Source organism: Somniosus microcephalus, chromosome 8, assembly GCF_052327205.1.
Source record: "Somniosus microcephalus isolate GS21.2 chromosome 8, FLI_Smic_1.0, whole genome shotgun sequence".
Lineage (NCBI taxonomy): Eukaryota > Metazoa > Chordata > Chondrichthyes > Squaliformes > Somniosidae > Somniosus > Somniosus microcephalus.
This window is the reverse complement of record NC_140994.1, coordinates 13,986,773-13,999,377: the sequence shown is the minus strand read 5'-3', so window position 1 is coordinate 13,999,377 and position 12,605 is coordinate 13,986,773. Positions and strand designations below refer to the sequence as shown.

Here is a 12,605-nt window from a genome sequence, read left to right as displayed (position 1 = left end):
ACCCATATGTAGTTGTTTGTGCCATTAACTCGTCTATTTTGTTACGAATGCTACGTGCATTCAGATAGACAACTTTCAAATATGTTTTGTGACACTTAGTTCCTGCTTTTGCCCTTTTTATTACTTTACCTTTTACTCCATACCTTCTGCCCCTTCCTGACACGCTCTGGTTTTTAATTTCCCCACTGCTACCTAAGTCTATGACCTTCTCTGTTGTCATTTTTATTATTTGCTCTCTCGGAACCTCCCCCCGACTAGTTAGTTTAAAGCCCTCTCTACAGCCCTAGTTATATGATCCGCCAGGACTCTAATCCCAGCACTGGCCAAGTGAAGCCCGTCCCAACGGAACAGCTCCCTCCTGCCCCAGTACTGGTGCCAGTGTCCCAGGAAGCAAAACCCATTTCTCCCACACCAGCCTTTGAGCCACGCATTTAATTCTCTAATTTTATTTGTCCTAGCCAAATTCGCTCATGGCTCAGGTAATAATCCATTATTACCCTTGAGGTTCTGTTTTTTAATTTGACCCCTAGCTGCTCATACTGCTTTAACAGAACTGGCTTCCTAGTCCTATCTACGTCATTTGTACCAACATGGACCACGACAACTGGATCCACCCCCTCCCACTGCAAGTTTCTTTCCAGCCCAGAGGAGATGTCCTTAACCCTGGCACCGGGTAGGCAACACAGCCTTCGGGACTCTCGCTCTCGGCTGCAGAGAACTCTATCTATCCCCCTAATAATACTATCCCCTACTACTACAACATTTCTATTTACTCCCCCCTCTTGAATGGCCCCCCGTTCCACGGTGCTGTGGCCAGGTTGCTCATCCTCCCTGCAGTCCCTGCTCCTGTCCCCACAGGGAGTAAGAACCTCGAACCTGTTGGTCAAGAGCAAGGGCTGCGGCTCCTCCAGCTCTACCTCCTGGATCTTCTGTACACTTTCTGTACGTTTTGTGCTTTGGTTTTTATTTTGTGTTCAGTGGGTGACGTGCCCAAGGAATCGAATACTTTTGTCACCTAGTGCCGGCATCAAGGATTCCTAAATCAGAGTGGCAAAATGCAGAGGAAAACTCCTGCTTTGCCAGAACTTGTTTGCTAACCCATTGCTTAGAAGAGGTGCTGTTTGTCTGGTGGGTAATTCGGGTACATGATCTTCTTCTTCTTCTTAGGCAGTCCCTCGGAACCAAGGATGACTTGCTTCCACATTTAAAATGAGTTCTCAGGTGACTGATTAGTCCAGTGTGGGACCTACAGTCTCTGTCACAGGTGGGGCAGACGGTGGTTGAAGGGGCGGGTGGGTGGGGTGCTTGGGTTGACGTGCGCTGTTTGCGCTCGGCTTCCGTTTGCTCCCGGCGAAGAGACTCGAGGTGTTCGGCGCCTTCCTGGATGCTTCTCCTCCACTTTGTGCGGTCTTGGGCCAGGGATTCCCAGGTGTCGGTGGGGATGTTAACACTTTTTCAAGGAGGCTTTGAGGGTGTCCTTGAAGCGTTTCCTCTGCCCACCTGGGGCTCTCTTGCCGTGCCGGAGCTCCAAGTAGAGCGCTTGTTTTGGGAGTCTCGTATCGGGCATGCGGACAATGTGACCCGTCCATCGGAGCTGATTGAGCGTGGTCAAAGCTTTGATGCTGGGGATGTTGGCCTGAGCAAGAACACTGACGTCGATAACATGATAACGATCTTATGACACTGTTCAAACATTGCTGGCCAACATTCCTTCCTCAAACAGCAATGTTTGTGGGATTGCTGTGTGTTCTGTGCAAATTACCTGCAATAGTCAATTCACTTCAAAGTAATTCCTTGAATGCAAAGCGCTTTGGGACTTTTGAGAGATGCGATAAAGCACGGTTTAATGCTAGCCTTGTTTTCTTTTAATTGTTTACCAACAAAATGTCGGTAGAAGCGGAGATGGTAGAGTTTATGGATGGGGTGAAAATTGATGGGCAGGTACTGGAAAGGCTGGATGTGCCTGATCCAGATGACTTGCGTCCCATGTTGCTAAGGGAAGTGGGGGAGGAGATAGCGGAAGTGCTTGCCATAATCTTCCAATCTTCCCTAGATGCGGGGGAGCTGCCTGAGGATTGGAAAGTGGCAAATGTGACACCCTTGTTCAAGAAAGGGTGTAAGGACAATCCTAGTAACTACAGGCTGGTCAGTTTAACATCAGCGGTGGGTAAGGTTTTAGAAACAATAATGAGGGAAAAATTAACAGGCACTTGGAGAGGTTTAAGTTAATTAAGGAGAGCCAACACGGATTTGTAAAAGGCAGATTGTGTTTGACTAATCTAATTGAATTTTTTGATGAAGTAACAGAGAGGATTGATGAAGGGAATGCAATGGATGTTGCCTATATGGATTTTAAGAAAGCGATGGACAAAGTACCACATAAAAGGCTGGTTAACAAAATTGAGGCTCATGGAATAGGAGGGTCAGTGGCAGCTTGAATAAGAAATTGGCTTAAGGACAGAAAACAGCGAGTCGTGGTAAATGGTTGTTTTTTCATACTGGAGGATGGTAGACAGTGGTGTTCCCCAAGGGTCAGTGCTGGGACCACTGCTTTTTTGATATACAGGAAACTTTGTGCTATCCGGCACCGACGGGACCGAGCTGTTGCCGTTCCCTCAAAACTGCCGGACACTCCAGCGCTAATGTTGAAAGATACGGAAGCTTCTGAGCTCCGTATCTGTCAACAAATCCTGTTGCTTAGCAACAGCTTCTAAACAGTCCAAGCGTCTCTGTAGCTTAGCAACAGCTTCAGCAGACCTTGCAGAGCTTGATTGTTGAGGGAAAAAAGCAACGAGAAAAAAAAACCTAATGAAAACGGCACCTGATTTTTGCCGGTGGCTTGCGCATTCTGGACAGTTAGCCTCCGGATAACACAAAGTTTCCTGTATATAAATGACTTGGATATTGGAATACAGAGTAGAATTTCTAAATTTGCCAATGATACCAAACTTGGAGGTGTGGCAAACAGTGAGGATACCAATCGACTGCAGCAGGACATAGAAAGGCTAGCAGAATTGGCAGACAAGTGACAGATGGAATTTAATACAGAGAAGTGTGAGGTGATGCATTTTGGCAGAAGGAACAGGGAGAGGCAATATATACTTAATGGCACAGTTTTAAAGAGTGTGCAGGGACAGAGGGACCTGGGAGTTAATGTGCATAGGTCCCTGAAGGTGGCAGGACATATTTAGAAAGTAGTTAGCAAAGCATATGGGATCTTGGGCTTCATAAATAGAGGTATTGAGTACAAAAGCAGGGAAGTTATGCTGAACCTTTATAAAGCGCTGGTTAGGCCACAACTGGAGTATTGCGTCCAGTTCTGGTCACCACACTTTAGGAAGGATGTGAAGGTCCTTGAGCGGGTGCAGAGGAGATTTACCAGAATGGTTCCGGGGATGGGGATCTTAGCTACAAGGTTAGGTTGGAGAAGCTGGGGTTGTTCTCCTTGGAGCAAAGGGAGGTTGAGGGGAGATTTGATGGAGGTGTACAAGATTATGACGGGTTTGGATAAGGTAGACAGAGAAAGGCTGTTCCCGTTAGCTGATGGTACAAGGACTAGGGGACACAGAATTAAGGTTTTGGGCAAGAGATACAGGGGGGATGTGAGGAAGAACTTTTTTACGCAGCGAGTGGTAAAGACCTGGAACTCGCTGCCGACGAGGATGGTGGAAGCGGAGACACTCAATGTTTTCAAAAGGAAATTGGATTGGCACTTGGAAATAAACTTGCAGGGCTACGGGGATAGAGCGGGGGAATGGGACTGACTGGATTGATCTACAGAGAGCCGGCACGGACTCGATGGGCCAAATGGCTTCCTTCCTTACTGAGGAAGGATGTTCTTGCCATGGAGGGAGTGCAGTGAAGATTCACCAGACTGATACATGGGATGGCAGGATTGGGTCGATTAGGCTTATATTCACTAGAGTTTAGAAGAATGAGAGGGGATCTCATTGAAACTTATAAAATTCTAACAGGACTAGACAGACTAGATGCAGGAAGGATGTTCCCGATGGCAGGGGAGTCCAGAACTAGGGGTCACAGTCTAAGGATAAGGGGTAAGCCATTTAGGACTGAGATGAGGAGGAATTTCTTCACCCAGAGAGTGGTGAACCTGTGGAATTCTCTACCACAGAAGGCAGTTGAGGCCAATTCATTAAATATATTCAAGAAGGAGTTAGATATATTTCATAAGGCTAAAGGGATCAAGGGATATGGGGAGAAAGCAGGGACAGGGTACTGAATTTGGATGATCAGCCATGATCTCATTAAATGGCGGAACAGGCTTGAGGGGCCGAATGGCCTACTCCTGCTCCTATCTTCTATGTTTCCTTCTGTGCCATTATGACTCTGATTTTAAATTGAGCACGAGAACCTTTATGCCTGTAGGAAGATGAAGACAGCGATAGTAATGAGGAGATCGAAGAAACTGTTAAAATACAGAACACTACGGAGGATACAGAAGGAGGGAAGAAGACTTCACAGCCACTGGGCATCTTTGGAAATGGAAATACTTCACCGGCAGCATCGACAATGGATGAGGTACGGACACAAAAATCTCAGCTACTTTATCATTGGGTCTCTTTACAATCAATAAAATTTGATAATTTTAAAATAGTGATGAGTTGTTATTTTGACCACTTTGGGGGAGGGGTGAAAGTTGTGTGTTTAGAGCAAAATATATTCACACTTATTTTTCCTCAAAAATGGGCACTGAGCCGCTATGTGTTTAAAATGATGATGAGCTAGGCTTTGAAGCTGTTTCCCTAAAGACTATAAGCAATTAGCAATTTGTTAGCCTGTCGCGGTGTCTCGCACCCATTGTGTTGGGAGGCCATAGAATCCTAGAATGGTACAACGCAGGAGGAGGCCATTCGGCCCATCCAGTCTGCGCCGGCTCTTTCGAAGAGCATTCCAGTTAGTCCCACTCCCCCGCTCTTTCCCCATATCCCTGCAATTTTTTCTCCTTCAAGTATTTATCCAATTCCCTTTTGAAGGCTACTATTGAATCTGTATCCACCGCCCTATCAGGCAGCGCATTCCAAATCCTAACCACTCGTTGCGTTAAAAAAAAGTTTTTCTTCATGTCGCCTCTGGTTCTTTTGCCAATCACCTTAAATCTGTGTCCTCTGGTTACTGACCCTTCAGCCATTGGAAACAGTTTCTCTTTGTTTACTCTATCTAAACCCTTCATGATTTTATACAGCTCTATCAAATCTCCTCTTAGTCTTCTCTGCTCTAAGGAGAACAAACCCAGCTTCTCTAGTCTATCCACGTAACTGTAATCCCTCATCCCTGGAACCATTCTAATAAATCTCTTCTGTACTCCTCTCCAAAACCTTCACATCCTTCCTAAAGTGCGGTGCCCAGAATTGGAAAAACTGAGACACAGGCAGTCATGTTTTTAAATAGAAAGCTGTGAGGGTAAGCTTTTGCCAGGCTTTGAAGGAGGGTAGTGAGAAGTTATTTTGTTTAAATCAAACAAGATGACTCTCGGATGTGTAGCGTATACGTTATTATGTAAAGACAAGTTGTACTGATTGAGTTACGTTACTCTGTAAATTCACTTGCTGTGAGATAGAGCAGCTTAATTATTTGTATCTGGCCACGTGTTACCAAGTGTTTCCCAGATCAGCCATGATCTTATTGAATGGCGGAGCAGGCTCGAGGGGCCGATTGGCCTACTCCTGCTCCTATTTCTTATGTTCTGGCCACCTTTGAAAGGATTGGATGGGCAAGTGTGGCATGCATGTCTAGTTCAAATCACAAGAGGGTACTATTGTTAGACCCTGGGTTACTCTATTGTATAAGTAGATATTGGGCAGTGTGAGTCAATCCCGCCATTAAGGTGCGTGGGATCTGCTTATGGGAGTGGCCGACACCACTGAACCTGAGAAGGTATCGAAGGCAGACTCGGATTTGTCACCTAGGCTGACAGTTTGCCTGTGCATTTTCTGTGGGCGAAAGAGAGGGAGGGGTGGAGAGGAAAGAACAAAAGGGAAGGTCCGTTATAGGGTGGAAGGCAGGAGTGATTAAACAACAACAAGGGATGATGGTGCAAGGCGAAAGTGGGTGGTAATGGGACAAGTAAAGATGGGTCTGGAGGAGCTGAAAATGACACAATCAGAATCAATACCAGCAACTGCTGTCCGAAAAAATGGGAGCAGAGGTTATGATCTGAAATTGTTGAACTCAGTATCGAGTCCAGAAGGCTGTAAAGGCACGATCGTAGACATTCCCTTTTGTTCTTTCCGCCCCTTCCCCTCTTTCCCTGCCTCTGTACTTGCTCAAAACCCATTGCATCTCTAACCTTAACACAAAGGCAAAATACTGTGGAGAGAGAAACAGAGTTAGTGTTTCAGGTCGATGACCCTTCGTCAGAACATTTTCTGGTTCTGACGCAAGTTTCTCTCTCTCCACAGATGCTGCCTGACCTGAGTATTTCCAGCATTTTCTGTTTCCGTTTCAGATTTCCAACATCCGCAGTATTTTGCTCTTGTGTTCAAACTTCTAACGCCAGTTCTAAAAGTTGTGGAATAGTAACAGAAAATGCTGGAAAAACTCAGCAGGCCAGGCAACATCTGTGGAGAGAAAATAGAGCCACCGTTTCGGGTCAGAACCCTTTGTCAAGACTGAAGAAGCACAGGAAATGAAATAGATTAAGAGGCCAGTATGGGGGCTGGGAGAGAACAAAAGAGAAGTGAAGAGACATTAAGAGGTATTCAAAACCAGACGAGATGGTGATCGGACTGGTGGAGACAAAAGACGGCTCTAGATTAGGTGTGAAATGCGCTGGCAGAATGGGAGACAGCTGCCATGTGGGAGAGAAAAAAAGGGAGAGAGGGCCAAAACAAAGGTGTGGAAAAAAATATAAGTAAAAATGTAATAGGGGCCGAGGTTATGATCTGAAATTGTTGAACTCGATATTGAGTCCGGAAGGCTGTAAAGTGCCTAATCGGAAGATGAGGTGCTGTTCCTCAAGTTTACGCTGAGCTTCCGTGGAACAATGCAAGAGCCCGAGTACAGTGAGGTCTGAGTGGGAATGGGGCGGCGAAATAAAATGACAGGCGACCGGAAGCTCGGGGTCATCCTTACGGTCTGAACGGAGGTGTTCCGCAAAGCGGTCACCCAATCTACCCCCATACTGGCCTTTTTAATCAATTTCATTTCCTGTGCTTCTTCAGTCTTGACAAAGGGTTTTGACCCGAAATGTTGACTCTCTTTCTTTCTCCACGGATGTTGCCTGGCCTGCTGAGTTTTTCCAGCATTTTCTGTTGTTATTTCGGATTTCCAGCATCTGCAGTATTTTAGAACTTAGAACATAGAAGATAGGAGCAGGAGTAGGCCAGTCGGCCCCTCGAGCCTGCTCCGCCATTCAATGAGATCATGGCTGATCATCCAAATTCAGTCCTTGGCCTCTTGTACTGTTCCACGGAAGCTCAACGTAAACTCGAGGAACAGCACCTCATCTTCCGATTAGGCACTCTGCAGCCTTCCGGTCTCAATATCGAGTTCAACAATTTCAGATCATAACCTCGGCCCCTATTTCATTTTTACTTATATTTTTCCACTCCTTTCCTCCCCCCCCCCCAACCCCTTTCCTTTTGTTTCTCTCTCACACCTGGCAGCTATCTTTTGCCCTGCCAGTACACTTTACACCTAATCCCAGCCTATTACCATCTCGTCTAGCTTCTAATCTCTTTTACTTCTTTTGGTTCTTTTATTCTTTTGTCCGATCGCAGCCCTGCCTTCGATCTAGTTCCTTTTCTCTCCAGTTTTGAAGAAGGGTCAAACCCGAAACGTCAACTCAAATTTCTCTCCACGGATGTTGCCTGACCTGCTGAGTTTTTCCAGCATTTTCTGTTGTTAATCCAAATTCAGTACCCTGTCCCTGCTTTCTCCCCATACCCCTTGATCCCTTTAGCCTTAAGAAATATATCCAACTCCTTCTTGAATATATTTAATGAATTGGCCTCTACTGCCTTCTGTGGTAGAGAATTCCACAGGTTCACCACTCTCTGGGTGAAGAAATTCCTCCTCATCTCTGTCCTAAATGGCTTACCCCTTATCCTTAGACTGTGACCCCTGGTTCTGGACTCCCCGACCATCAGGAACATCCTTCCTGCATCTAGTCTGTCCAGTCCTGTCAGAATTTTATAAGTTTCAATGAGATCCCCTCTCATTCTTCTAAACTCCAGCGAGTATAAGCCCAATCGACCCAATCTCTCCTCATACATCATTCCTGCCATCCCAGGTATCAGCCTGGTGAATCTTCGCTGAACTCCTTCCATGGCAAGAACATCCTTCCTCAGATAAGGCGACCAAAACTGCACACCATACTCGAGATGTGGTCTCACCAAGGCCCTGTACAACTGCAGCAAGACATCCTTGTTCCTGTACTCAAACCCTCTCGCTACGAAGGCCAACATACCATTTGCCTTCTTAACCGCCTGCTGCACCTGCATGCTTACCTTCAGCGACTGGTGCACAAGGACACCCAGGTCTTGTTGCACTTCCCCTTCTCCCAACCTATTGCCGTTCAGATAATAATCTGCCTTCCTGTTTTTGCCACCAAAGTGGATAACCTTGCATTTATCCACATTATACTGCATCTGCCATGCTTCTGCCCAGTCACCCAACCTGTCCAAATCATCCTGGAGTTTCTCGGCATCCTCCTCAAAGCACACACGGCCACCCAGCTTTGTGTCACCTGCAATCGTACTAAAAGTTGTGGACTTCTGGCTAGTCTTTCAGTCTCAAATAATTGAATTTTGTTTTGGTCTCCTCTACCCATCATGAAGTTTTGTCGTCTTTGTGTTTTAGTCTTCATAAGAAATGCCGTTCGAGTTTGAACTCGGTGACAAAAATCCAATAATTTCAACTATTTTCCTCCTCAAAATGAAACCATGATGGCCCTGGAGTAGAGACACAGAACGTCCGAGCAGTTCATGTATTATAAAGCAGTCATAGAATCATAGAATAGTTACAGCACAGAAGGAGGCCATTCAGCCCGTTGAGCCCATGCCGGACAGTCAATCAACATTTAACCGGATTCTGCGGAGGGAAAGAAAGAGAGACAGACAGACAAAAATTACATCATTTACCTCGTTACATAAACATCCTAGTTTAAATGTGATCATTTTTAGAACTGATGCTAATTTTCAATGAATGAATTAGGAAAAAAATGACTGAATGGAGTGTCTGTTCTCATTCAAGCCGCAGGTTATTATTTCCCAACATCCGATCCCAGGGATGAGGGACTTCAGTGATGTCGAGCGACGAGTGAAGCTGGGATTGTTCTCCTTAGAGCAGAGAAGGTTAAGGGGAGATTTAATAGAGGTGTTCAATATTACGAAGGGTTTTGATGGAGTAAATAGGGAGAGTCTGTTCCCACTGGCTGGAGGGTTGGTAAGCAGAGGGCACTGATTTAAGATAATTGGCAAAAGAACCAGAGGGGAGAAGAGAATTTTTTTGTTTTTTTACTCGGCGAGTTATGATCTGGAATGTGCTGCCTGAAAGGGCGGTGGAAGCAGATTCAATAGTATCTTTTCAAAGGGAATTGGATAAATACTTGAAAAGAAGGATTTGCAGGGCTGCGGGGAAAGAGCAGGGGAGTGGGTCTAATTGGAGAGCTCTTTCAAAGAGCCGGCACAGGCACGACTCTGTCGGAGTCGATGATTCTATCTGAATCAGACTCTTGAGTTATGCGAGAAGTGGAAAAAAAAACCAACAGCGACAATTTTGAAACATTAATTCATTCTTGAAAAGACTAAAGTGAAAATATAGAAAGCAAAAACTACTCCCCCCCCCCCCCCCCCCCCCCCTTGGGAACAAGTTCCCTACATTACAACAGCGACTACACGTCAAAATAAAATGTACCGCATTGACTGTAAAGCCCTTGGGGGTGTCCTGAGGTCGTGACAGGCGCTATAGAAATGTGAGTTCTTTCTTTCCATAGTTGTAATAACAAGCTTCTTGCTAAAATGTGATCTAGGCCAGACAGTTCCGCGAGCAAAACAGCTGCACAGAGAAGGTTCCAGAGAGGAGGAAAATATTTTCTCGAGCAGTATTTATGCCCTGTGAGCAAGGTCTGATTCTTCTCCTGGCATGTGATTTCTTTGCACTGCTTCACTTAAGATTTCTACAGGAAACTCTCTCTTAACCAGCACCTAAATATCCGGAAACCTCTCTTAACCGGCAAAATTCAGGAGTAACTTCAGGTAAGTTTTACTATATACTGTATTAGTGGCCGTGTAACCGGGGTTCCTGGATCTGTGGCCGTGTAACCGGGACTCCTGCACCTGTGGCCGTGTAACCGGGACTCCTGCACCTGTGGCCATGTGACCGGGACTCCTGCACAAGTGCCGTGTAACTGGGCTCCTGCACCTGTGGCTGTGTAACCGGGGCTCCTGCACAAGTGCCGTGTAACCGGGGCTCCTGCACCTGTGGCCATGTAACCGGGGCTCTCGTACCTTGGTAAGTATACCTCTCTGTAATCCGGACTGTTTGATCAACCGGCACCACGCCGGTCCCGTCGGTGCTGGATAAAAAAGAGTTTCCTGTAGTTTGCTGCTGGTAGTCCGACCACTTATAATTCCTGTGGTTATTGCGGGCCACCGTCTATATAAAGGGCGTATATCGTGTTAAATGCTCCCGGCTGTTTCAGGCAGACTCCGCGGGTTAATCAACCTCATTAAGTGGGGGCTGAATGATGAAGGGGGGGAAAATGTAACATTATCATTATTGTATTGGTGTCAGCTGTGGCTCGGTGGGTAGCACCCTCGCCTCGCCTCTGAGTCAGAAGGTTGTGGGTTCAAGTCCCACTCCAGAGACTTGAGCACAAAATATCCAAGCTGACACTCCCAGTGCAGTACTGAGGGAGCGCTGCCCTGCCGGAGGTGCCGTCTTTCGGATGAGGCGTTAAACCGAGGGTCTGTCTGCCCCCTCAGGTGGACGGAAATGATTCCATGGCCACTATTTCGAAGAAGAGCAGGGGCGTTCTCCCCGGTGTCCTGGGGCCAATATTTATCCCTCAACCAACATCACTAAAAAACAGATTATCTGGTCATTATCACATTGCTGTGTGTGGGATCTTGCTGTGTGCAGATTGGCTCATTTCCTACATTACAACAGTGACCACACTTCAAAAAGTACTTCATTGGCTGTAAAGCGCTTTGGAACGTCCTGAGGTCGGAAAGGCGCTATAGAAATGCAAGTCTTTTATTAATAATACAACAACCCTTATTTAAAAAAAAAAAAAATAAACGGCAAAAATAATTGAGCTGCCTTTTGTGCGGAGTGATGGAGTGAGAAATAAATGTTCGCCGTCTCCCTCCCTCTGGCAACATTCATTGCCCTCCAAAAGAGAGAGACCGAGAAAGAACTGGGACAAAAACAGAACGGCTGCAGATAAACCGCTCTGGACTTGTGACCAATATATATATATATTTTTTTAGAGAATGACAATTCTCTGACTCTGTGTGTCGCAGACAGAGAGATCAGAGAGGGAGAAAAGCAAGAATCCTTCAGTATCTGAAACAAATCAATGTTCTTCACTGCATTTGCGAGCATTAATTGAAGTTCAGTTTTTAAAAAATCAAATCCGTCAATTAATCTACTCACGCCCACATTTTTCCAGGCTCTCGAGTGCATTACTTCCAGTAAACAAATTGACCTTTCCTAATCGCGATTTCTAATTTTATCTTTCTCAGAAACACAGTTTTCTCAACAGTGTTGGTGTTTTTGTTGTTCTCGCGTATTATGATTGTCTCAAAAGTTGAACGTTGGTAGCGGAACGCGTCCAGCAGTCGGCCCCCAGAGTGACACAAAGGGCTCGATTTTCCAAGCCCTGAGGAGGTGGGTTTGGAGGCGGGAGTGGTGTGGGAAAATTGCGGAATCAGGGGGCAGGAACCCATCCCGCCCCCAACCCGCCTCCGTGCCAATGTCCCAGGAGGCGGGGACCCGACCTGTGCTGGGAGCCGCCTCCCCGAGGCGGGAAGTGGATTAGTGCCAATTAACTGCCTGTTAACAGGCAGTTTTTTGCCTAATCCCTATTTTTAGCCCTGAAATGTGGGCTTTCCGACGGCTCCGAACCACGCCAAGTTAGTGAGGCGGACCGTCGGTCTGAAGGGGTTGGAGGGGTCAAGATGTCCGTTGTGCAGGTGAGTGATGGGTGCATGTGTGCAGAGGTAAGTGTGTGAGGTGAGTGTAAAGTGTTTTAATTTTTACTTACCTTCACTTTCTCCTGCAGGCTTCCTTCCTTCAGTTCTCGGGAGTCCTTCAGCTCACCGGCACAGAAAGCAGAATGGCCGCTGAATTGTCAAAAGCTGCAGCCTCTGCTTTCTGGTCTGGAGAGATCTCTAACTGAGTCTGAGTAGAAGGACTCAAGTTAGAAGACAGATTGTCGGTGTTTGAGAGCTTCACAGAGCTGTCAAATGCTGATTTTTCATCCGTCAAAAGCTCTTGACAGATGAAATGTCAATCGCTGACGTCACCAGTAACCAGCTGTCCCTTAATTGGCCTGCTGAGCCCGCTGGGCCGGCTTAACAAGATCAATCAAGGGAAAATAGTGTGGGTTGGCCACAAGTCGATGGAGGCGGGACTACAAC

The 12,605-nt window shown here is 46.3% G+C and overlaps 1 protein-coding gene across 1 annotated transcript in view; it reads left to right on the top strand.

The window, feature by feature from the left end:
* Window positions 1–12,605, top strand: part of LOC147113325 (uncharacterized) — a 161,352-nt gene that overhangs the window by 62,835 nt on the left and 85,912 nt on the right. Inside the window, 1 exon segment of the mRNA XM_085994257.1 lies at window positions 4,387–4,539. Coding sequence (XP_085850383.1) covers window positions 4,387–4,539 — 153 coding nt within the window.